Source organism: Triturus cristatus, chromosome 11, assembly GCF_964204655.1.
Source record: "Triturus cristatus chromosome 11, aTriCri1.1, whole genome shotgun sequence".
Lineage (NCBI taxonomy): Eukaryota > Metazoa > Chordata > Amphibia > Caudata > Salamandridae > Triturus > Triturus cristatus.
The window spans coordinates 1,065,332,426-1,065,356,280 of record NC_140594.1 but is presented as its reverse complement, the minus strand read 5'-3'; the positions used below and the strand labels follow the sequence as shown (position 1 = coordinate 1,065,356,280).

The window sequence follows — 23,855 nt, the reverse complement described above, 5'->3', positions numbered from 1 at the left end:
GCGCAGATGAAGGTCTGCCCGGCCCCTGGCGCTTTCACTGCATCGCTGACGGATGGGCGCTCGCCCCTCTGACTGGCAGCTTTTCATGCCACTTAGGAGGAATTTATTTCGCCTCTGTCACATGAAACAGATTTTTTTATCTGTTCATAAACCAGGATCTTCTCTTCCTTGGGAGGGGGTTAATTGTCAGATGTCAGCCACAAAATTTGTGTTTTAAAAACGTTTTTACGAGCTCAGATAATGAGCGGATAAGAGCTGGTTTTACCATTACCATCTTCTCACTCATAATCCTCACATCCAACCACAGCAGTTCGATACACACTTGCACCAAGTCTAGCAAACTCCTCAACTCCTGCGCATGCTCCAGCACTAGCAATGATCACACAGCTCTTTACGGATGCGCCAAAGAAGTACAGTACTCTCAGGACAAAACAGCTCCTGATCAAAACTTGCTGCTGTGTCTGAAAACTAAAACCTGACACAGATCTGACACAAGACAGCCATGAATGTCATGTGATATCACCCCTGAAACAACAAGCATTTGCCATGCAATAGGTCTCGCATTTACGCGAGTTTGAGCTATTGGCATTGTAAATGACAATGCCTTTTATTTATGTGTTTTGAAAACCTGCAAGCAGTGAGTAAACACGCACTTTGTACTTATATTCGTTGCTTACGAGAAGCAAGGCTGGCAGTAACTGCGCCTCTTTTACTGCCAGCCTTGCTTCTCGTAAGCAAAGACTGTAAGTGCAAAGTGTGTGTTTACGCACCGCTTTCAGATTTTCAAAACACATAAATAAAAGGCATTGTCATTTACAATGCCAATAGCTCAAACTTATGCAAAGGCGCGACCTATTGCATTGCAAATGCTTGTTAGCCTTTGGTCTTTCAGCAATAAAAACGAAAACGGAAGGGTTTATCAAATATGGGGAAAATTCCCATTAAGTTTCCGTTAGTCTGGCCTTGTTAGTCCTGTGTCACCACTTGCTGACCAGTCCTCTTAAAGTGACATGCCGCGGTTGTAATAGTTTAAGGAGTGGTTGTGCATATGCCTCTATGCACCCTCCCAGTGAACCCTGCACTAAACCATATCACTTTAACATTTGTTTTTCCCGTGCAGGTTCATGTACGTGAGAGTTGATGGCTGGGCTGGTGTTTTGAAGAAGGGAGAGAAAGCAGCAGAAGTGTCATAAAAGGAGGTTTTTTTTTTTAATTAATGTAGTGTTGCCATTCATACTATTTGCTATTGGGATGGAATTCAGATTTGAAAGAATAAAACATGCAGAGAAATCCAATTAGTAACATCAAATTTTCGATTATTCTGTGTTCCTACCATACTCCAGATGAAAACGGTACACCACAAAACAACTTGGATGTATCACATTTCACCCACCAACATCAACGCCTTTTCTATTTTAGGTCTCGCCTAGCTATTGCGTTTACGCAATCGCTATGCGAGACTCTAGTAAGAGGGGCATTTCAAAGTACTCCCAAAAGTGGATTGCATGGCGAGCATGCGCACAATCACGTGCATCGTGCTGCCATGCAATCCGTTTGGGGAAGCGCTTCAGCCCACTGGCGCGTGCACGTGTAGCCACAGCCTCTGCATCATAATTCAAAGGGTCCGCTCCCCCGCCTGGAATGCGCTCCCCCGCCCCCGCCACAACATGCCGAGAGATTGTTTCCTCATGGCGCCTCTCACAACTGTCCCTCCCCCACCACAGGGCTAGTCTCACGGACGCATTGCCATCTATCGATTTCACTTTCATGCCCGTGTTCTCTTTGCCTTTCAGCACACAGCCCGCCCTCCCCCCACCGTGTTTTCTTGCAGCTTTGCCCAGATCTGAGTCTCAAACAACCAAAATAATAAGTTTGCCCTGCACGCTTTCTGCGCTTACAAAGTTAACATATGCTGCGCTCATTCCCTTTTCATCCTTCTAAGGTCGATAACATTAGCTCCATTAATTCTGCGTCTAAGGATTTAAATAACCATATGTTTTCTTGCAACTTTAGGCACATCACAGCCCCACTGCTCGCACACACAGGCATCAAGGCAGCAACAGAATGCTCTGAGCCCCACCAGTGTTTGCCACACAAACATGCCTCTCGCATCTCGTGTTTTCTTCCAGCTTTGGCCCGTGTTCTCTTTGCCTTTCAGCACACAGCTTCTCCGTAGCCACCATTTAACGACCATCCTGCCACACTCATTCCATTTTCATCCTCGCTTTCACTTTCATGCCCGTGTTCTCTTTGCCTTTCAGCACACAGCTTCTCCGTAGCCACCATTTAACGACCATCCTGCCACACTCATTCCATTTTCATCCTCGCTTTCACTTTCATGCCCGTGTTCTCTTTGCCTTTCAGCACACAGCTTCTCCGTAGCCATCAATTAACGACCATCCTGCCGTAAACACCATTTAACTACCATCCTTTTAGTTAAAATAAAAGAATTGCCTTTAAGGGTTTAAGGAACCATAGAAATACAAGGCAAGGCAACATACACTCCGAATGCCACTCAGAGCCACATAATTACATGCCACATAACTACAATGCACTCAATACAACAGACACTCCAAAAACCAATCAGTGTCACATAGTTACACACCACATAATTACACAGCGCTCAATGCCACATACACTTCAAATACCACTCAGCGCCACATAATTACACACCACATAATTACACTACACTCAATGCCACATGCACTCCAAATAACACTCAGTGCCAATTAATTACAATGCAAACAATGCAAGATACACTCAAAATAACACTCAATGCCACATAATTACATGCCACTAAAATCAACATACACTCCACACAAAACCACTCAGTGCCACATAATTATATTCTACATAATTACACTCTATCGCCCTCACTCTCTATCTATCTTATCTATCTTATCTATCTATCGGACTATTGCACTCTATTTATCTATCGCATCACCACAGCATCACTTAGCACCACCACAGCATCACTCAAGGGCACCACTACATCACTATGCGCTACCACAGCATCAATTAACGCCACAGCATCACTCGACACCACCACAACATCACTCACCGCCACCACAGTATCAATCTGTACAACCATTCAATAACAACTGGCTATAATATGTTCTCTCCATATTTAGGCTTTATTCCAAATGGCACAAAAAAAATGATAATATTTAACTTCTGTTCTTGGATTTTAGGCGCAATTAAATACACTAAACATAATCTTCACAAGAGTTATTAACAAAAGTTTAAACGCTTGCCATTATAATTTACATTAACTTTTATTTAAGCATTAATTATTTGCAAAAATTAAAAGCCATTGTTATTTGTATTATCAATACATCTAAGTCACGTAAATACAACACATATTGCATTACAAATGCTATAGGTGTCACATTTGCAACAGTTACAACTATTGACATTGTACATAAGAAAGCTAGTAATTTCAATATTTTCAATACCAACACATAAATAAAAAATTAGTCAATTTACAATACAAAAAGCTCAAACTTTCCTAATGCGAGACCTATTGCATTGCAAATGCTTAATAACGCGGGTAACTGGATTTTGGCCCTTGCTCAGCTGCCACCAAAGGAAACCTACCACACCCAGACATTTCTGAAAACTAGACACCTGTGGGCGTTCAGGCTGGTGTGATAAATGGTTCTTAAGAGGTTTTCTTACCCAGAATCCTTTGCAAACCTCAAACTCTGACTAAAAACACAACTTTTCATTTCAGTGAGGGAAAGTTCCAGAATCTGAAGGGATCCACAAATTTCCACATACCCAGAGTTCCTACACATCCCAATAGAAAACGGTACCCAACTTATGTGGGTAAGAATAGCGCCCTAGACAGGAAAGGGCTCAAATTGTAACAGACAAGTCCAATTTTTACACCCAAAACCAACTCTTTTTTGCAATTTTGGAAGATAAGGATTTTGGCCCCTAGCTCAGTTGGAACTCAGGAAAACCTTCCATACCGAAACATTTCTGAAAACTAGACACCCTGGGGAGTCCAGGGTGCTGTACCTGGTGGGCCTCACAAAGGTTTCATATCCAAAATGCCCTGCAAACCTCAAACATTGCCAAAAATCACACATTGATCTTGCATTTGAGTAACTTAAACTTTCGGAATAAGCTGGGATCCACAAATTCCTACTACCCAGCATTCCCCCACTTGTCACTCTAACAACGTTACCCACTTGTGTGACTGGGCATAGGGCCCGCAACAGGAACAAATTAAATCATAGACAATGTGATGGGGTGTCGAGTTTTCAGAAAAATCTGGGTTAGGCGTTTCCCCAGGTGGCAGCTGCCAGAGCCCAAAAAGTGTAGACATTCAGCATGAAAAGTGAGTGTTCTGGTGGGTGAGATTGGACTGGAGCAGCACACAACATCTGTTGCTTCAGTGTCTGGTGTTTGGATATGACCTCAACGTCAATAGCACCCAGTTGTGAGCACTATGTCCAAAGCACAAAGAGTTAACCTGAAAAATGCAAGGCTTTGTATATCAGAGGATTTTGAAAGCAATCAATTGTTTGACAGGCAGCAAGTGATTCTTCAGCTGGTGTGATGTGATCAGAGCCTTTGAAGAACTGAAAAGTCAGGCAATAAACCCTTGTGTTCTTTGTAGCTTACACACGATTGTGGTAGGAATTTAGGGTTGGTTTGAAGAACCACCTTGACTTTGTGTATTTGGAAAAATGGTTCTTCTAAGGTTAATGCCTAGAGCTCACTACACGTCTGAGTGAAGTTAGGGGACTAAAAAAGCCACCTTCCAAGATAGGAATTGAAGAGGTCATGAGTGTAGAGGCTAAAAAGGTCACATGAGTTTTGTGAGTACTATATTAAGGTTCCATGCAGATGCAAGAGGAATCTTGGATGGAATGACATATACAAGTTCTTCCATGGAGGCTTTAATGACTGGAGTGTTGAAGAGAGATAAGTGTTGTGTATTTTGAAGATAGGCTGCCATAGCAGCGAGATGTAAGCGTATAGATGTATATGTTAAACCCGCCTTTTTAGGTCTAGCCTAAGCAGCACATGCGCTGTCTTACTGAGACATGCTGTATCTAGAATATAGGCTTAAGCGCCGCCCATCTTTGCAATTGGCTCTTTTTACTGTCTTTTGTAAAGGGCTGCTTGTTTTTGGTTAATATGCTTAGAAGTCTTTCCTTCTCAACTTTTTTCACCTCCCATGAGGACTTCCCCTGTTACATGTGCTCTTCCTCATCATGATATTTATTACTTTGTAAGCACTCTTTTTTCTTAGTGCTTGTTTAGGCTCGAACTCGCTCGTGCCTACGCTTGCTCCCTCTAGTAGGCCGGCAGCTGCCTCTTACTCCTCTCTCCTGCTTGTTTATTTCATTCCTGCTTGCTCTGCGATGTTTGTATCAGCATAATCCCACAAGCCTGCAATTAAAAACAATGCCTAAAATGCAATTCATAGTTTATTTAAAGAAATATGTCCCGTGAATAACGAGAAACCGGAACAAAAACGTACACAAAACCACTACAAATGCAACTCTGGGCCCCACAAAGACATAACTGTCATTGTCACTTTAACATGTCCCTCGAAACCGCTCTTGCTCTCTTCATCTTGTTTTCCAAGCTGTGGATTGTTACTTCCAGACAGAGGATATAAAGTGCTCTGTCGACTCTTTAGACCGTGTAGGAGCTGTAAAAAGCAAATAAAATAAAACACATCCCTGTACATATAAATGTCACAAAGGGGAGAGTATTCAATCCCACATTTAACAAGTAAGTAAAGTGGGGGAAGAGTGTTGGTGCAAACGGTTTCACGAGACTGCAATCCACTTCGGAACAATTGAGGAGCTGTAAGCTAGTTTGCTACCATGCCAGGGTACCAGAACAGCTTCAGCAGTGACTCAGCTTCCCGACATCTGCTGTCAGAAGAACACGTCCTGTGCAAACATGCTGACTTTACAATATACATACTTCAAGCAGCTGCAGAATTTTGAACATTAGCCTGCATTCAAGCAGCTCTGACCTTGTACGTGAATGTGGCTCTCTGTGTCACCTCAGTGTCTCCCAGGGCTTCGAGTAGCACCAAGTGTGAACAATTAAGTCTCTCACCAATATTTAAACGTCAGTTCGAATGAACGATTTGTTAATATGGCATATGAATGGAAATCAATTTCAGATTGCAAATGTCTGTCAACAAGACCACAATATTTTAATTAAGGCAAGTATGTTACAGTAGGCTAGATTTATTTGATAGTAAATATTTTAACTGCAGCATTTATAAAGCACTTCACTCCTGTTGAAGTAGTGAAGCACTTTGGTGATGAATGGGTAACTATAAAAACCTTTTAAAGTGCCTCGTTGGAATGGTGTGGTCTCTGTGGGAAGTGCTGGGTGTAGCTTGTGAGTGTCACAGACATGCATCAAACATGTAGCCCCCTTTGGGCACATGTGGAAAGGTGTGGGAATTGGTTTGGTTATCCGAATTAGTCAATCACATTTGACAGAAAAATGTCAGGATTTTAGAACTATCCATAAGATAGATCATGTTTTAGGTCTAGCTTAGAGAGAAAACGTTTTACCTGTCTGGCCACTCACATCCATTCAATACAAAGCATTTGCAATGCAATAGGTCTCACATTTGTTAAAGTTTCAGCTCTTTGCGTTGAAAATGACAACTTTTTTACTTTTTTTTTTTTTTTTTGCAGTGGTGTAATTATATTTGCAGAGCGCTATTGCCATTGGTATAAAAAAGCAAAAGTAAAAAACATCGTCATTTTTAACGCCAACAGCTCTAATTTGCAATGTAATAGGTCTCACATTAGTGAATGTTATTAGTGTTGCGAATGTTAATGTTTGTTAGTGCTAACAGAATGTAAATAAACCATACTAAGTACCAACACATGTAAGAGGGCCAGTCCTTGTGGGAGGTTACAACATGAGATGCAATAGGTCTTGCATTTGTGATAGCTAGAGCTTTTAGGGTTGCAAATGAAAACGTTTTTTACTTTGTTTTTTTTTGTATGTAGTGGAGTGATTATATTTGCATAGTGCTATTGGCATTGGTATGACCTTGAGGTGCTGGAGAACCATAAAATGGGAAATAGGCTATGAGGGAGGGGAGACAAGAGTAATACGCTACCTGGAAAAAAAAGTAACATCCTAGAAACAGCAAACATTCATACAAAATACAAGATTAAGTAAAGCATGTGAAATATAGGCAAGAGAGACATTTGTTGAAGTTATGATTTTTAGCAAGTGAGGAGCGAGATAGAGACCGAAAGAGGGAACAAGAGGAAGAAAGAGAAGGGGCAGCGTCCGAGCAGGAGAAGTGAACAATGGAGTTCAAGGAAAGAAGAGAAAACGAAAGTAGCACTTCAATGGCAAACTCTGTAAAGTGGAGCGAATGTGTTTGGTTATGAAGACAACCAATCTGGCCACTTTTCGTATTTTTAATCCTTTTTTTGCTCTGTTCCGAGACCGCACTTTGTAATAGAAAAATATCAGAAAAAGATGACGTTTGCAGCTAAAGTGTTTTCTGTTTTGGATCCATTTCACAGGGGAATCACACTGAATCAAGCAATAAAATCAAGGTGGCTCACCACAATACACAATGTCCAAAGCGAAATCTACATACAACCCAATAGAATAGTGAAATGTTTTGAAGGCAGTTCAGAGTTTTAGTTTTTTTCTCTTTTAATAATACTGATTTGCCTTACTTGGTCACCATGGTCTTACGTCCTTTTAAAACAGGAATTAACTGCTACTCCTGAGATATTTGAGCACAAAATACATAATAAAGAAAGCTATAGGATTAAATAACATCATACCTGGTGCAACAGGACCAGGTGGAGCTCCATGTCAGCACACCATGTATTCTTTAAAATCGAAGAAAACAAATGTACATAATACGTGTACCGGAATATATATGCAGAGGTATGTGGAAGCAAAATGTGATTGACAATGTCACAGACCAGTAATGCAGCCTGGGTTGAGAACATGCAAAGTGCCCATGACTGTTTGGCTGGCCCAAGACAGCCAGCCAAACATTCATGTGCACTAACAGAGTGCCCACCACTCATCCCCCTGCTACTCTGTCAGCAGAACAGCCCCGCCCGCACAGCTGCCGTAGCAGGAACAAATAAAATTAAAATAACTGAGTTATTACCATTTTATTTTTTCTTTATTTACACTGCTAAAAAGCAGTGGGGTGACACTCCACCTTAGCAGAGTAGCCGCCACTGGTGAGACTATAGATGGAGTGTGCACGTATACAAGAAGCGTGAATCACAATGTTCATTGAAAATACAGCAAAAAAACAAGCTTTTGGGAAGAAAGGTAGGCACATGTGAATCTACAGCACTACATACTATGAACAGGTTATAGGGTAAGGAGCATTATCCACTTGTATCACATTTGGCTGTAGATACAAGTTTAGTGTAGACTGTAAAGCAGTGATTGCTATTGTGACCATGATGCATATGTCTGGAACAAGGTCCTCAACACAGTCCCATCCACCATGTCTCAAGGTAAGGCCTTTACTGGATAATGTTCACTAGTCGTCCCAGTGGCGATCAGAGGGGTCTAAGCTGAAGGCTGATCACGAGGCTTTAAAGGACCAAAAGGACTGCCCTGGTCTGGGTAGAAGAGAGGGGCAGGTCTCCTCTGGTTCATCAGCAAGAGATGGGAACTTCTTACCACAAGATGTCAAGGGATATTAGTGGAGTTTTCCTGGTATATCCTTTGGTGTGCCAAACTCCACTCCGTTCAGTACCAGAGTAAATCTGAAAGTGAGCCACAATGCGTAGGAGTCATCATCGTGGTCTGGGGAACAGACACAAATTACACACTTCGTGGTGTTGCGCCCACTGGTATTTTGAATTGCAGTGCGGGTCATTTTTAAAGGGTATCCTTTCCATCATCGGCGTAGCATTCTCCGGCGATGGAGGACTGGAGACGGCACTTGTCACTCAGCTCTCAAGGCTTGTGGCGTCATCAACAGTCTGTGTCTGTCTTGGCCAGTGGTCGAAGTGGGCGGGAACGGCAGCGCACGGCGTGCCCCTACTTCTTTAATTCTATAGCTTTCGTTCCCCTACTTTTTGATTTTGAACATGCGTCCCGGGACGTCAGAAATATTCACGGCCTTAAAGAAGGCTCAGCATTAGTGGCTGTTCGGGGACGGGCGGGGAGCAGGGAAGGAAAAGGTCCCCGTCTCTTGCTTCCTGCCCAGACGAGACAAGGACAGTGTCCGCTTCTGATCTGCCGCTGGCAGATGCCCCACCCACCCTCTTTCTTACTCCTATTCCCTCTGTCTGTCTAACTCCTCCTCACTTACCGAAAACCATGACTCAAGAAATGGTTCTCACCCTCTTTCTTTCTGTTGTTCATTTGTTCGCCTGTGAAATAGATGCAAAAAAGAAAACTACTTTTGCTGGAAATGCCGTTTTTACATTTTTCTATTCCAAAGTGCAACCTCGGAAATAAAAGGTGCATAATATGAAAAATCAATAAAAAAACAAGACGGAGTGTTCTTAAAGTGGCCAGATTGATTTTATTCAAACCCCAAAAACATTAGTGTCACTTTACTGAGTTTGCCAGTGAATCGCTGTTTTCCCCGGTGGGGAAGTGCACCAAACCTGGAGGTACGGCAATACCTGGTTGATGGGTCGATTGGAAAACAAAATGTGTACGGCGGCTTTGTGTTAACGAATTGGGGGGCATATTATCAAGGACGGCATTAAAATTATCGCCGATTTAGCGGCAGAAAACTGCCGCTAAAGCGGTGACAATGGTCTTGATATTATGCCCTAGAGAATTCCAATAGAAGCCCAGGTTCACACTAGAACATGGGCTTCTATTGGAATTCTCAAGGGCATATTATCAAGCCCATTATCGCAGCTTTAGCCGCAGTTTTCTGCCGCTAAACCGGCGATAATTTTTAACGCCGTCCTTGATAATATGCCCCTTGGTCTTTTTAAACCTTACTGCTTATGTCTTGTAAGCATATAAGCAGTGGACATTGAAATAGGTCCTTTCTGGGCCCTGTAGTTTTCAGGCAAAGAAAGGACCCAGAAGTTTTCAGGCAAAAAAAAACTTGTTGATTTCTGCATAAATGTAAAAGCGTTAAGTTCACCATGTTGTTTCTGCTTACATTTCACATGCTTTATTTAATCTTTCATTCCCTATGAGTGTTTGCTTTTTCCAGGATGTTGTTACTTTTTCCTTTAGGCAGCATATTGCTCTTGCCGAGTGTGTAATTTGAATTGAGTCGCATCCAGTTGTTTATAGCAGGTCAAATTGGATTGCAGTTGAAGGCAGTGTGAATTTCTCTCAGTGGGGCAGTATGGTGTTCAGTGAGGGAGTGGATGTAGCACTGGGGGCAGAGCTGTCGAATTTAGAACTAGGGAACCAGGTTCAGCCTTCATGAACAGTCCCCCAGACCACTCTCCTGAGGGAGCACATTGCCATGCTAGACCTTAGAAGGCCCTGCAAAACCGGAAAAGCCCTTGTGTCTTAGCACCAGTAGGTGGACCCTAGCAGTGGCAAGTGTGGGTTCACCTTGAAGGCTTGCCCACCACAATCCATACTGAAGTTCATCTCCAGTCTTGCGGGCAGGCCTATGAAGTAGCAGACCCTAGAGCAACAGTGACTGTCACTGAGGTCACAGGACCCCTGAGAAGAGCTGGCTCAAGGGTGGTGCGACCGGTGTGACTGCAACGGGTGCTGACTTTGAGTGGGGGCGTTGTAAATTATGGTTTCAAAAGCACTTGCTGCCTCCTTCCTGGCCTACAGCAATTTTCGGCAATAATAAAAATGTCATGATAACTCCCGCGAATAAACTTCTTCTTAGAGAGAGATCGGAGTTTTGTCTAGTGGAAGATTTGACTCAGGGAAAGATAGCGCAGAGGGTTAATGGGCCTGCTGCAAAGAAAATGTACCATGCCCATCACAAAGTGCACATATTGTAAATAGGTCAGTGGGTTACTGCTTTTGTCAGTAAGATCCTTTTGTTACTTGCAGTTTATAAGTAAAAATCCTAACAAAGAACAGTGAGCTATTAACTTTCATCTTAGAGCTGCATACAAACTGCAAGGTATAAACTAGAGCTTTATGGTATTTTCCTCAAGGCTTTGATTATCCTGATGTTGCAAAAAGTTTTCATTTTGATAGAAATCAATAATGATTATTAAAGAGAACCCCCAATCATGGTATTAAGTTTTAAATTCTGAGTTTGTGTTTCTCCAGATCACTATTAAACTATACTGCCTACTAATATGGTTGTCATGTGACTCCTACATCTTGTAGTCCTTTGTCTTATGTAACATTTCCTATATAGTGATTTACACACGTAAAATTGATTGACGCTGTGTATATTGGTGACGGCAGAAAATACATGGCTCAGAAATAAATGGCTTGTGCTTCCATTTTTAAGCATATTTGGGACATTCTGTGATTAGAAACATATCCCTCTTTGTGAATTTATTTTAATGTCAATAACTCATATTAATCGTTAAATAATCATGTGTATCCATTGGTTGAATTACAAAACATAATAAGCTGTAACTGGTCAGTGAAATGCCAAACAAATACTAACGATTGGGATGTTTTGCCAATCCAGGCCACACCTCTAACTCCGCCCACTGACCCCATTCTCGAGTTATTCCCGCCCTCTGATTCTCCGCCCACAGTTCCCCTACCTATTTTTCCCCACTTCGACCACTGGTCTTGGCGCATCATGGTAAGAAAAGGACAGATGCTTACTCAAATCAGATGCAATGTGATCAATAAGGAACCAAACAGGCTGATGGAACATGCTCACAACACGTAGAGCTCAGAGCCCACTCAGTACATGTCGGCCTGTACCTATGAGCAATCTGCGCCGTAAGTAGACGTCACTTTTCGTGCGGCAAGACTTCATTTTAGAAAAACAACTTACAAAAGTCTGAGCCCAACATTACATGGCAAAAGAATGTTAAGCATGTGCATCTTCAGCCAACACATGCAACTAACAATAGGTTGAGGGCTACTGCACATGTAGTATGAAATTTTACTCTAGGTAAAAAGAAAAGACACCGCAGACAGGGTACAACCATGAGGCCCACAGAAAGATAAATGGCTGAGAGATGTGGCTGAGAAATTACACGTGCAATATACAAAAACTACCATCAAATTGGGTGTCGACTTTGAGCAGTGCCATGAGATGCTGCACACAGCGATGTACCACTGGACATGGTTGATGCCTGTAAGCTGTCATTTTATGGTTATATAATTGCCAACGATATATGGCATACCATGATACTGCTTTCTGTGAATGTCTGAGTAACAGAAATGGAGGATATCAGAACAAACTTTTTCTAAACACTGGAGAAGAAAAATAATTTGCTTAAGGTGACTTTATGCTCCATCAAATTCAACATAAATGTACATGCATCAAAAAGGGCCCAAGATGTTTGCCTTGCTTGGCAAGGTATCCACAAGGAGCTCAATGGTAGTCATTGTGGATGGACTAATGTTTGCCATCAATTGGATGAACAAGAATTACAAGCGTAATATCAGTACTGAAAGTGGTTAAATGGCCCAAATTGCATGCAAATATTCAATCAAAAGCTGTGCACTCTCCTGCCATCTGGCGGTTTACTGTTTTTAAAGTCCTTTACAGTCAGTTTCTGGCTTGGTTAGAATAATCTTGTATGGTATTATGCTGGTATGCAACTGGGTGTGATACTCGCGTTTTGCATCACATTCAGTCTTTGAAGAAACCTCTTCCACAAATACATCCATGCGGCAAAGTCTTTCAAACTTTTCCACTATCCACCTTTGTTCTACTTCTCAGTCCTAGTTTTAATTAATTTGCCTATTTCCAAACCTAGATTTTAAAGTGTGCAAAGTTATTTGTATGTCATTAAGAGAGATTCCAAGAAAAATAATTATTTCAACAGAGTAAGAACTGCAGATGAAAATGTTTATCATGTATACTGCTCAACCACCAATAATTTAACAAGTACACATTAACAAATAGCGCTGCTTCAATTCATAGTCAATATTCTAAAGGCAAAACAATCAAACCTGCAAGAGGACTTTTACAAACCTTGAATCAGATCCCCAGTGCATGGCATATATTTTAGCTAAGTGGCCACGCAGGGTACGTCGTGTCCTCATCTGTATTCGACCCACTGAATCCAAACTTGTTGTAATCTAAGGAGAAGAGAAATGTAGAAATGAATCAAAAGAGGTTCTGAACTACATCAACTCAGTTTGCATCCATTATGTAACAGAGTTAGCCCTTGCCATCTAGCAAGCATCTGTAGATCTCATTAGATGTGCAAAGAGTTATTTGTGTGTACGGCTAAACAAAGTTAAAGGGTGCCTCCAGGTAAGACCATAATGTGAATAGCATTACGGGAAACAGGAGTGATTTTTACCATCTCAATTACAGCCACAAATGTTATCAAGTCAACAATAAACTGCTCAAAAAAAGTTGACAAACTCTTTCCCAATACCACCAGACTAGCTTAGGAATGGGGTATGTGGGACTATTGAGATCCTGAAGAGCAAATAAGGAAATGGACCTCCATGCCCTATCTTTGATGGGAAGGAGAGCCTTAATGAAGGAGGTCATCCTACACAAACTCCTATATTTGTTCTACAACATTCCTGCTCCTCTAAATAAACAATTTTTCAAAACACTTGGGTAAAACATGATCACATTGGCAAGGGTGAGGGGGCAACCCAGACTCAACTCTGTTACCATATGATGAAGGAGGCTAGCTGCCCTCACTGAGTTACATTATTATAGGGTTCCCGTTTTATGCTATTTATTTTTTTAACATTTGTCTGTATTTATCCATATTTATTTTGTGTTTTGCATATAAATTAAGTTGTAAAACTGTACATTTCCATAGTTATTGAACTGATAGATGCGCACTCATACTTTGATATAGGTCGTGTTTTAGCTATTTAAGCTGTTAAATATTACATAACAATACATTCACTGGTAAATACTAGCATTATACCATATATGTTTGTTGACATATGGTCCTATTTAAAGAAATGTCATCCTGTTTTTAAGTTTCCATGCTATTCATCTGCTCAGCTGCTAGCCTATAATTCAAGAAAGACAGCACAGAGAGTGACTTAAAAGAAGCACAATTTTCTGTATTTATCCACTTTTAAAAATAAACGTAGAGAGAAAATACACATTGTTTTCGGTCTGTATTTATCTGTCAAAATCCGTATAAATGGAAAACAGGGAGCCTTAATTATTATTGTGCACGAGCACAATATGCATACTATTCGGAACACCCTCCAAACATCTCCCATCAGGCTGTAGAACAGGACACTGCATAATCTACCCAACCATGAGCACTGATTGGACAGATTCCCCATGGAAGTTGGACTGAAATAAATTCAGTAGCTAGCACATAACTGGTCTGGGATGGAATCCGAAAACGTGCCTCACTTCCCATTCTGTATGCTCCAGAACGGCCGCTCGAGCAAAACCCACTCAGCCAGCTCAATGAAGAACAATCCTCCCTTCATAAAATAAGGTGCTGGAGAGCAACCACGATTGGGGACCTGTTCCTAGAGGAGGTCCAATATTGCCGACAAGCTACTGCCATGGGCAGATTCACTTATTTTCAGCTTAGGACGCTTTACAAGGCTAGCTATTTCTGTTTCCCCACAGGAATCAAAGCCAAGCAAGACGATGCCTCTTATTATAACCCTCCAATCAAACAGACATATTATCAGTAGGCTGTATGCATCAATAAAAACTGAGGCACCAGTGACAAAGCCTTGTGCGAAAGAAGATGGAAATCGCCCTTAGGGCAAGTCCTCTGACAAAAAATGGGCATACTGCTGCAACGAGTTTGGACGGAGACACGTTCATTAAAAACATTTCAACCACCATATAGTACACCCATAAAAACACAAATTCAGCCCATCACATAACATGAACTGTTAGAGGTGTGGCTGCTGACACTTTTCACATCTCGAGTGGGTTTGTGTCAAGACTGCAGATTACTGGTGAAAAGTGTTTGAACTTACCTCAACTAGGATTAAAGCGGAAGTGTCACCATCTCCCAAAGTGGCCTTAATTGATCTACAGAGCAGATAACAGAACATGTGTATTTGTAAAGCACACGTAGTGCAGTAGTAGCAGCCTTCCCTCTGGTGGAATGACTGCGCAATCCATAGAAGATCTTAATGCACAACAATTCATCAGGATATGGTTATCTATTGCATCTCTATGTCGTTTTTTGCTCCAAAGAAACCTACAAAGTGTTTTCCATCTTGTCTGCAATCTCTAGTCTATTCGATGAAGAAGCTAAGGGCCTATTTAGGGTCCAGACCGTGCAGCCGTTCTTTCTTGGAGGGATGGGGAGAGAAGTAAAGGTTGGGGCTGTCTCAAATTGCGCTTTTAAAGGAGCAACATTCTCCTGTCTGGGCAGAGCACTGGGACGGGCTATACCGCATGACCATAAACTATCCCTTCTATAAAGAAGACAGCAATAAAATGGCATTGCTGTGGATGGGTTTGACTGTTGCCAAAAGAGAGATCGCCTGCCAACAGAAAGATGGCGCTCCCCTCTTAGCTAAGGAGTGGAGAAAGTGACCAACTGGTACATATGCAGAGAAAAAGCGTTTAAGAGCAAGAGAAAGGCAACAGCATTCGGGGATCCTTCTCTAGTGAGCTGGAAAAACCAACTGCCTCACAGACCCTGCTCCGCACTAAGAAAAGGCGGTCTTGTTCTGGAATTTTCAAAGGCGTTGTGGCTTAAATTGCCACTTATTGTGCCTACCTAGTTCTACAGTTTTAAAAGAGGTAGTAGAGTAGTGTTTCCTAAACACAGAGCAGACCAATCTGGCTAATTTGAACTCCTTTTAACAATGAAAAATAAGAAAGAGGGAGTTAAAAATATTGCCTCTTGTGGGCTTTTTTTCCAATTTTTTTTCTTTTTTTTATTGTGTTCCATTAATCCAGTGCGTGCTCAGACAGATTAAAATAATTTCTGGATAATCAAGAGAATCCCAGGACAGAGAGGCCTTTTTCTCAGTATCAATGCATTATTTCCATTCCTTTCAACTCCTTCAGGTGCCAGGCCTCTATCCAAGCAAGTTGACCAGCAGCACATCAGGTCAGCAAAATTACAACAGGGCCATCAGGCTTGCTGTGAGCCAAGTAAAAGCATGCAGCCCTCAGCTCCATATTCAGATAACAGCATCATCACCAAGATGGGCAACTTAGGCATTTAATGCCCTTGAACATCCATATTCATTACAAAAATGAACTCAAAGGAGGGACTTTTGCCTTGGACGCTGAAAATTAGTGTAGGCTAATAAACCTTAGTTAGGGGTGCTGCTACTAGTCCTCAAAATAGCAAAAGTCTGCACCAACCACAGCCTGTTCAGATGGTCCTGAGGGACTGCCCCCTGAAGATCAAGATTGGGGAGATCAAAGAAATATATGATCTAGAACAACAAAGGGGACACAAAGAAGAAAGCAATTTGCAGGAACCTTCACAAATAAGACCCTACTCCAAGCATGGTCTAAGACTTTAATTCTTCAGTTTATGCTCTAACGGGGCACCAGGCTCATGTAGTGGGAACCGAGTTGCAATTCTTGACTCCAACCAAAGCTACTTAGAAAATTACTCTATGAAGGTTTAACACAGTTTAAAAAGTTTGCGTTGCCATCCCATAAATAGCTGATTATTCCAGATAGGGGAATACATGTTCTATGGGATTTGAAACAGACTGATACGATTTCAGAGCTTACACTACTGAATATCACCAACAGGCTTAGTTCTCAATAAGAGAATGTCCCGCATAGGTATCGATATGAACACATATTTTTAAAAATGATGTACATAAACAAATTAAGGCACCAATATTGGTTAATACAAGCTATATTCCAAAGTAGTGTTCCCCACCCCATTTGTAGGCTATTAGCAGGTATGTTAAAATAATTTCTGTGCAACTTCAAACACCCTGTGTCACACTTCCCTTCTTATCCATGTAGCCTAGAGGAGAGGAGTCTCAAAATATCTGACCAACTTCAAGGTGTTGAAAACCCTGCACTAGTTACTTGAACCATTGTGCTGTTAATTGTAATCTTAAGCCATCTTCACTGTTTTCCCTAAAGTGTTAAGTGAACAGAGTTCTGGCACACACCCCTCAATCAACCAGCAAACTCAGTCAGGACACTGTCTTTAATTGCAGGAATGGAACATGTGCTAAAATATGGGATACATAGGTAGCACCACCAAGAGCAGTGTGCTAAAGAAAATTCTCTGGCTCATCTTTAATGTCCAGGACGAATGAAGACATTGGGGGGTAACTTTTGAAAACCAAGGCTTTTTATGCACTTGGCTAGATTTAAAGATTAAGTCCTGGAACAATTTAAGAACTTAAGCAGTAAAGAATTAAATGTGCTCTGGGTACAACGTTAAAGAGGTATGGCTTTAGCAACTGAGGCAGACAGATTCTGAAATGGTAAAACTGAACAGTTTGATCACAATCAACAAGAAAGAATAAACAGACAGTACAACGTGATCTAATACACAGTTCAAGAGCATGCAAATGTTTCAAGTAAAATACACAGTAAAAATATTTTACCTGTGCAAGAGTTGTGTCACTACATGCTTTCCTTGCATCCTAAAACAAATAAAGAGAATAGATGTAAACATTTGGAAAAAACCTGCTTCATTAAACATTATCTGACTTCTAAAACACAATACGAGGGCCCAAAATAGCATTTAATAAATGTCTTCAATTGAATAGTAGGTATACACACAAATATAATGAAAGTCCATTTTAATAAAAGTTTACACACATACAAAAAGAAGAGAATTGCCATTAAATGTGATATCAAAGCCACTATGGCAGAAATTGTAAAAGTATTAGAGGGTTGAAGGGTGCTGATGTACAATCTGAGGCAAATGGCAGAGGCTAAATAGAAGAGAGGAGGATGCTAAGGGTGCGGAAGGGTCGGAATAGGTATTTGAGGGCAGTAGAGCGTGAAAAGTGGAAAATGTAAAGAATGGAATAGGGAGATGAAAGAAAACTAGTGAAAGATTAGAAACAATGTAAAAAGGAAGTATGACACCATTCTTGTGTTTGAGATGTGGGATCCTTAAGTGCTTCTTAGAGAATCTTTCATCCTTGTTAAAAAGGCTGCATGGCAGACAGATGCAGTGTGATTCTGTTAGAAGAGAAAATGCATGTGCTGGGTGTATGTGTGCCTATGAGTTGTACAAAACAAGAAGATACTGTGCTGTGCAGTGTGGGTATGCTGTATACATGCGCTGGGAGTATGTGGGCCTGTGAATGGTACAAAATGGGAGAAACCGGGGTTCCATTTTGGTAGACCCAGGCCAGCATGGTGAAACAAGAGGAGAGGAGGTACAGAAATTCCGCGCCCATCCAACAGATTTGTGTACTGCTCCACTCCTTAAGCTGAATGGGACACACTGTAGCTAGAGGGAAGAGCCAGGCTTCACTTCAAAAGGGTGCTCTTTGATTCAGTTAAAGATAACAAGAAAGGGGTAGGGCACAGATCAGGAAGGTCCTGGGCTAACCTTTTGATACACATATCCCTGTGGCTGACAACCAGGTGCGAACTCTAGTCAGTCCAATGGCCTGCATTTTGGGGCTATCAGCTTTGGAGTTGCTACTGCTGTGGCAGACTGATTACAAAAGGAAGAGAGGCAGAGGTGTGGGCACTTCAAAAGAAGCAGACTCCCAATATAAACTTTCAAGACTCAGACTCTACATCACATTTGGTGTCTGGTAATGGATTATAAGAAGGGGAGCTTCAGACTCCAAATAATGTCATTTGCCAAGCAGCCAGGCGGGCTGTGTGAGGAGCAGAAACTCTGCAAGACTTCGGTCTGTGACCAGGACTGAGGGCCGAGGCCTGCTAGCCTCCTTGCTGGGGTGAGGGGACATCACCCAAGGAATCCAAGACCACCTGCTATAGAGCACCTGTGCCTTCCTGGTTGCCAATATCCGTGTGCCCTATGAAAAATAGGAGAGAGTTGAAGGGATGGAGGCTCAGTGGGGAGAAGTGTTGAGTAGACTCACTTTGTGAGGTATTGGGAGACTGCGCTGAACCTATTGAGTCATTGCTTGTATACAGGATGAAGTCGGCGACCCTCGTATGCCAAGGAGGAAGGCCTTGAATTGAGCCATGTGCATCATTAGGTTAACTGGGCCGGTGCCAATATGTAATCAGGAGCTGACTAGCCGGTGCCAGGAGGGGCCTCTGCAAAAAAGATTGCTGTGCTGTAAGGTCCGTAGCCCTTGTGCAGTGGTGAGGTGTGACCCCGTATGCCAGAGGGGGTCACCAGGAGCAGCAAGACCTGTAACTTGCTGGAAACTCCCCAGCCATCGCTGGAGAAGTAAGGCCACTATGGGAGCATCTGTGCACGGGCATCAAGATGAGGGACCTGCTTTCAGGACGGTTGCATCCAAATCCGTGTGCTAATCACACACTTACGCTGCATGGAGAAGTCAAAAAGTACCTTCAGACGATTCGGTAGCACAACCGCGTTTCAGGACCTATGCGCCCACTGAGTGCAGCACTCCTGTGCCACGTGCAGCAAACTCACACGATTCAGGTGCTGCCGCTCCAAGCACCCTGATTTCAGCCCAGTCGGCCAAAGGGCGAACTTGCTTGCAAATTAGTTAGTGCTGTGGTAATGGAACACTAAAATTAAAATAAGAGTCAGAGTGCGCTCTTGAAACTGGGAATACTAGTGGGGCTTGCCCTGGATGTTGCCTATTGTCAATGGGGAATAACCACTATCGCTAGGAGCAAGGCGGGAAAGGGACCGGAGGGACTGCCTAAGGAAACACTAGAGCCCTGATCTCAAGGGGGACTGTGTAGTTGTTTGTGAATGTCATATTTTGCCTTTGTGTTGTTAGCAGTAGAAATAATATACTTTTAGTTTTCATAAAAGTGAATATTTGGCGAAGAATGAATTACTGCTGCTGTTGCTCGCATTTTGAGTTGTCAGCCTGTGTTCACTCCACTGTATCCATCTCCCCGCAGAGGGAGCTTTGGACTTTTAGGACCACGCTATTCCAGGATCTATCAGAACCCATTTCAGAGTGCCTCGTGGCCTTCAGAAATGGGTTCTGATAGATCCATTTCTGCACCTCACCCAGTTTCAGGTCGAGGGAATCTGTTATGCCACCCAGAACAAAAAAGTAATTACCTAAAACAATAGTTCTCTTGTGCAGATGTCTTTCGTAGAGTCACAATATTAAATCATTCCGTCTTTGAGCTGGGATTTCCACAAGAACATCAAAATAGCACCACAAAGAAAACAATGCCTAGCAGGCTTTAAACACAGACACTTATGCAGCATACCCACCTCACTGAAAACACCTTCCTTCAATCAATGAAGTGAAAGCCCAGTAAACACCACTTCCTCAACACGTTAGGGGAGCCTTTTATGGAGAGGGTGAGCTAGGTTAATCTATGAAAGACTCCAATGCTAGAGAACTGTTACAGAAAGGTAACTTTTCTCTTCCTGGCATAGGAGGTTTCACAGATTCATATTCTTGACTCAAAATAAACAGTGTAATACATTAGTAAACAAACCTAACCGTGAATCACGTGAACACCAGAATAGGCTCACCTTTCTAAAAAAAAAAAGAATTTTTTTTAAAAAGATACGCCATGACACTCTGCTGTGTCTCTCTGCACTGTTGCTTCCAGAAAATAATGCGGAGTAAGGGCGTGTCAATTTGTCCAAGGAGCTGCCCTACTTATGTCTGCTAATGGCACTATTCAAAGAGAGCAGTCAGAGAGGAGACACTCCACTGTAAAGAAGACTTTGTGAAGTGTGCCTTAACAAGGCTTTAGAGAGATCTGCCTGCATTGCGACTGCCAATAGATAATATATAGATATATATGATCAAGGGCTCGTTGAAGCCCGAAACGCGTCATGGCGGCCAATGCACAAATAAAATAACAAGGCATAGAGGAAGTGGTGTCCGTTCCGTTTCTCTTTGGTGATATATATATTATCTACTGGCGGTCGCCAGTAGATAGTTATAGTTAGGTCCGTGTTCCCATAGGAAATCTCAAAATTCTATTTTGAATAACTTTGGCGCCGGTTGACGAATCTTCGCGAAATTTTCAAAACTAATGGGGCGCTCCGCTCAGCTCCTACCCTGAAAGTCTCGGGGGGATTCGTCAAGCGGGGGCCGAGAAAAAAGGGGGGTCCCCATGCATTTTCCCATAGGACCTTTAGTCGAAGGTACAGCCCGAACGGCTGAACAGAATTACTTGAAATTTGGCAGAGAGGTAGTCCTCAGGTCGGGGATGTGCCTTTTGCATATATGGAGTCAATCTGTTCAGTAGTTCCAGAGAAAATTGCAGTAAAAAGCACATACATATCTATAGCCGCGCACCGTGCGCGCACCCGAACGTGCGCGAGCGTAATTCTGATTGGTTGTTACATGTCAGTCAACGTTCGAATCGGTCGAAATCAGGAAGTCGGCCGCAATTTTGTTTGTTTTCAGTGCGAGAGTGGAAAAGGAAGGTGGCGAACGTGAAAAGGGGGCAGGGTAGAGAGTTCCTGACCCCCTTGCCTTTGTCAGGGGGTCCCTGAAGGACCCCGCAGGCATAAAAAAACATTTAAATTTTATTTATTTTTTTTAAATCGCGGGGGTGCGCGCTCCGTGCGCGCACGGTGAAAAACCATTAAAAAAAAACATTTTAATACGTAGTTTATTGAAAAATAAATATATAAAAAAAATAATAATACATACATAACTTAGCATTTAAAAAACCATACAAATTCACTTAAAAAACCATAGGTTTCACACATGTTATAGTTAGGTGGATATTTCACTCGTAAAAAACCAATGAAATTCCCCCGTTATAGTTAGTTCCGATAACTATAACTCGCGCGACCGCCACTATCACAAGGATGATGTCATCAGTGATGTCAAGAGTGATGCCACTGACCAGGTCATGAGTGATGTAATATGTGACGTCATGAGCAGAGGATTGCGGGCGCGCGAGTTATAGTTATCTGAACTAACTATAACGGGGGAATTTCATTGTTTTTTTTACAAGTGACATATCCACCTAACTATAACATGTGTGAAACCTATGGTTTTTTAAGTGAACACACACACACACACACACACACACACACACACACACACACCTCACTCACTCACTCACTCCCCCTCCCCCCCCCCCAACCTCCACCCTCCACAGGGCTAGTCCTTACACCTGCCTAGACGAGAGATAGATAGATAGATATATATATGTCCATGAACCCTCCAGCAGAACTGTAGGAAGAGGCCACACGAGGAACTCAGGAAAGAAGCCTTTAATGGACATGCAGGTAAGGCATAATGCATTTCGACCTTGTAGTCTTCCTCAGATGCCACTGCTACACTGAGAACCAGCCCCACGCCTCCACTTTTGAATCCAACTGCAGACCTCCCACTTCAGAAAGGAAGCACCTCCCCTGCCATGTGATCGCTCACCTGCTGTAGTGCTGTCAGTCCTACAGCTCCCAGAATGCATCATCTCTGGGTAGGTGCTGCGAGGGGAATGGATGATTAAAGTACAAGTGGCATTGGTGCATTGCAGAGTGGGGCGCACTGGTACTAGTGCAAGTTAAGTCCTCGGGCTTCCCTGGGTCCCCGCATACGTCATAGCCGCCTCAGCACCAGTCCGCAGAATTGTAGGCCGGTAAAATATCCGAACCTTTCCGTGAAGTCACGAGCTGCCGGTTGACAGCTACCCTGCTTGACTCGTGCTGACGAGGTGGGCTGGAGCAATCCGATACCTCGGGTGCAAAGAAAAACTGCTCACGCAGACGCCAGTAATGCCACAGCCACTTGACAGACGGGGTCCTCTTAAAGCGTCCCTGGCCGACGCTGTAAATATCCATGAACCCTCCAGCAGAACTGTAGGAAGAGGCCACACGAGGAACTCAGGAAAGAAGCCTTTAATGGACATGCAGGTAAGGCATAATGCATTTCGACCTTGTAGTCTTCCTCAGATGCCACTGCTACACTGAGAACCAGCCCCACGCCTCCACTTTTGAATCCAACTGCAGACCTCCCACTTCAGAAAGGAAGCACCTCCCCTGCCATGTGATCGCTCACCTGCTGTAGTGCTGTCAGTCCTACAGCTCCCAGAATGCATCATCTCTGGGTAGGTGCTGCGAGGGGAATGGATGATTAAAGTACAAGTGGCATTGGTGCATTGCAGAGTGGGGCGCACTGGTACTAGTGCAAGTTAAGTCCTCGGGCTTCCCTGGGTCCCCGCATACGTCATAGCCGCCTCAGCACCAGTCCGCAGAATTGTAGGCCGGTAAAATATCCGAACCTTTCCGTGAAGTCACGAGCTGCCGGTTGACAGCTACCCTGCTTGACTCGTGCTGACGAGGTGGGCTGGAGCAATCCGATACCTCGGGTGCAAAGAAAAACTGCTCACGCAGACGCCAGTAATGCCACAGCCACTTGACAGACGGGGTCCTCTTAAAGCGTCCCTGGCCGACGCTGTAAATATCCATGAACCCTCCAGCAGAACTGTAGGAAGAGGCCACACGAGGAACTCAGGAAAGAAGCCTTTAATGGACATGCAGGTAAGGCATAATGCATTTCGACCTTGTAGTCTTCCTCAGATGCCACTGCTACACTGAGAACCAGCCCCACGCCTCCACTTTTGAATCCAACTGCAGACCTCCCACTTCAGAAAGGAAGCACCTCCCCTGCCATGTGATCGCTCACCTGCTGTAGTGCTGTCAGTCCTACAGCTCCCAGAATGCATCATCTCTGGGTAGGTGCTGCGAGGGGAATGGATGATTGAAGTACAAGTGGCATTGGTGCATTGCAGA

At 43.0% G+C, this 23,855-nt stretch overlaps 1 protein-coding gene across 3 annotated transcripts in view; it reads right to left on the bottom strand.

The window, feature by feature from the left end:
* The window catches only part of GNB4 (G protein subunit beta 4), a 684,865-nt gene that overhangs the window by 200,352 nt on the left and 460,658 nt on the right, over positions 1–23,855 (bottom strand). For all 3 annotated transcript variants that reach the window (XM_085635394.1, XM_085635395.1, XM_085635393.1), the window contains 2 exons: positions 17,596–17,634; positions 13,067–13,173 (listed from right to left, as the gene is read on the bottom strand). In XM_085635394.1, the coding sequence (XP_085491520.1) occupies positions 13,067–13,173; positions 17,596–17,634 (146 nt within the window). The remainder of the gene's footprint in view (positions 1–13,066; positions 13,174–17,595; positions 17,635–23,855) is intronic.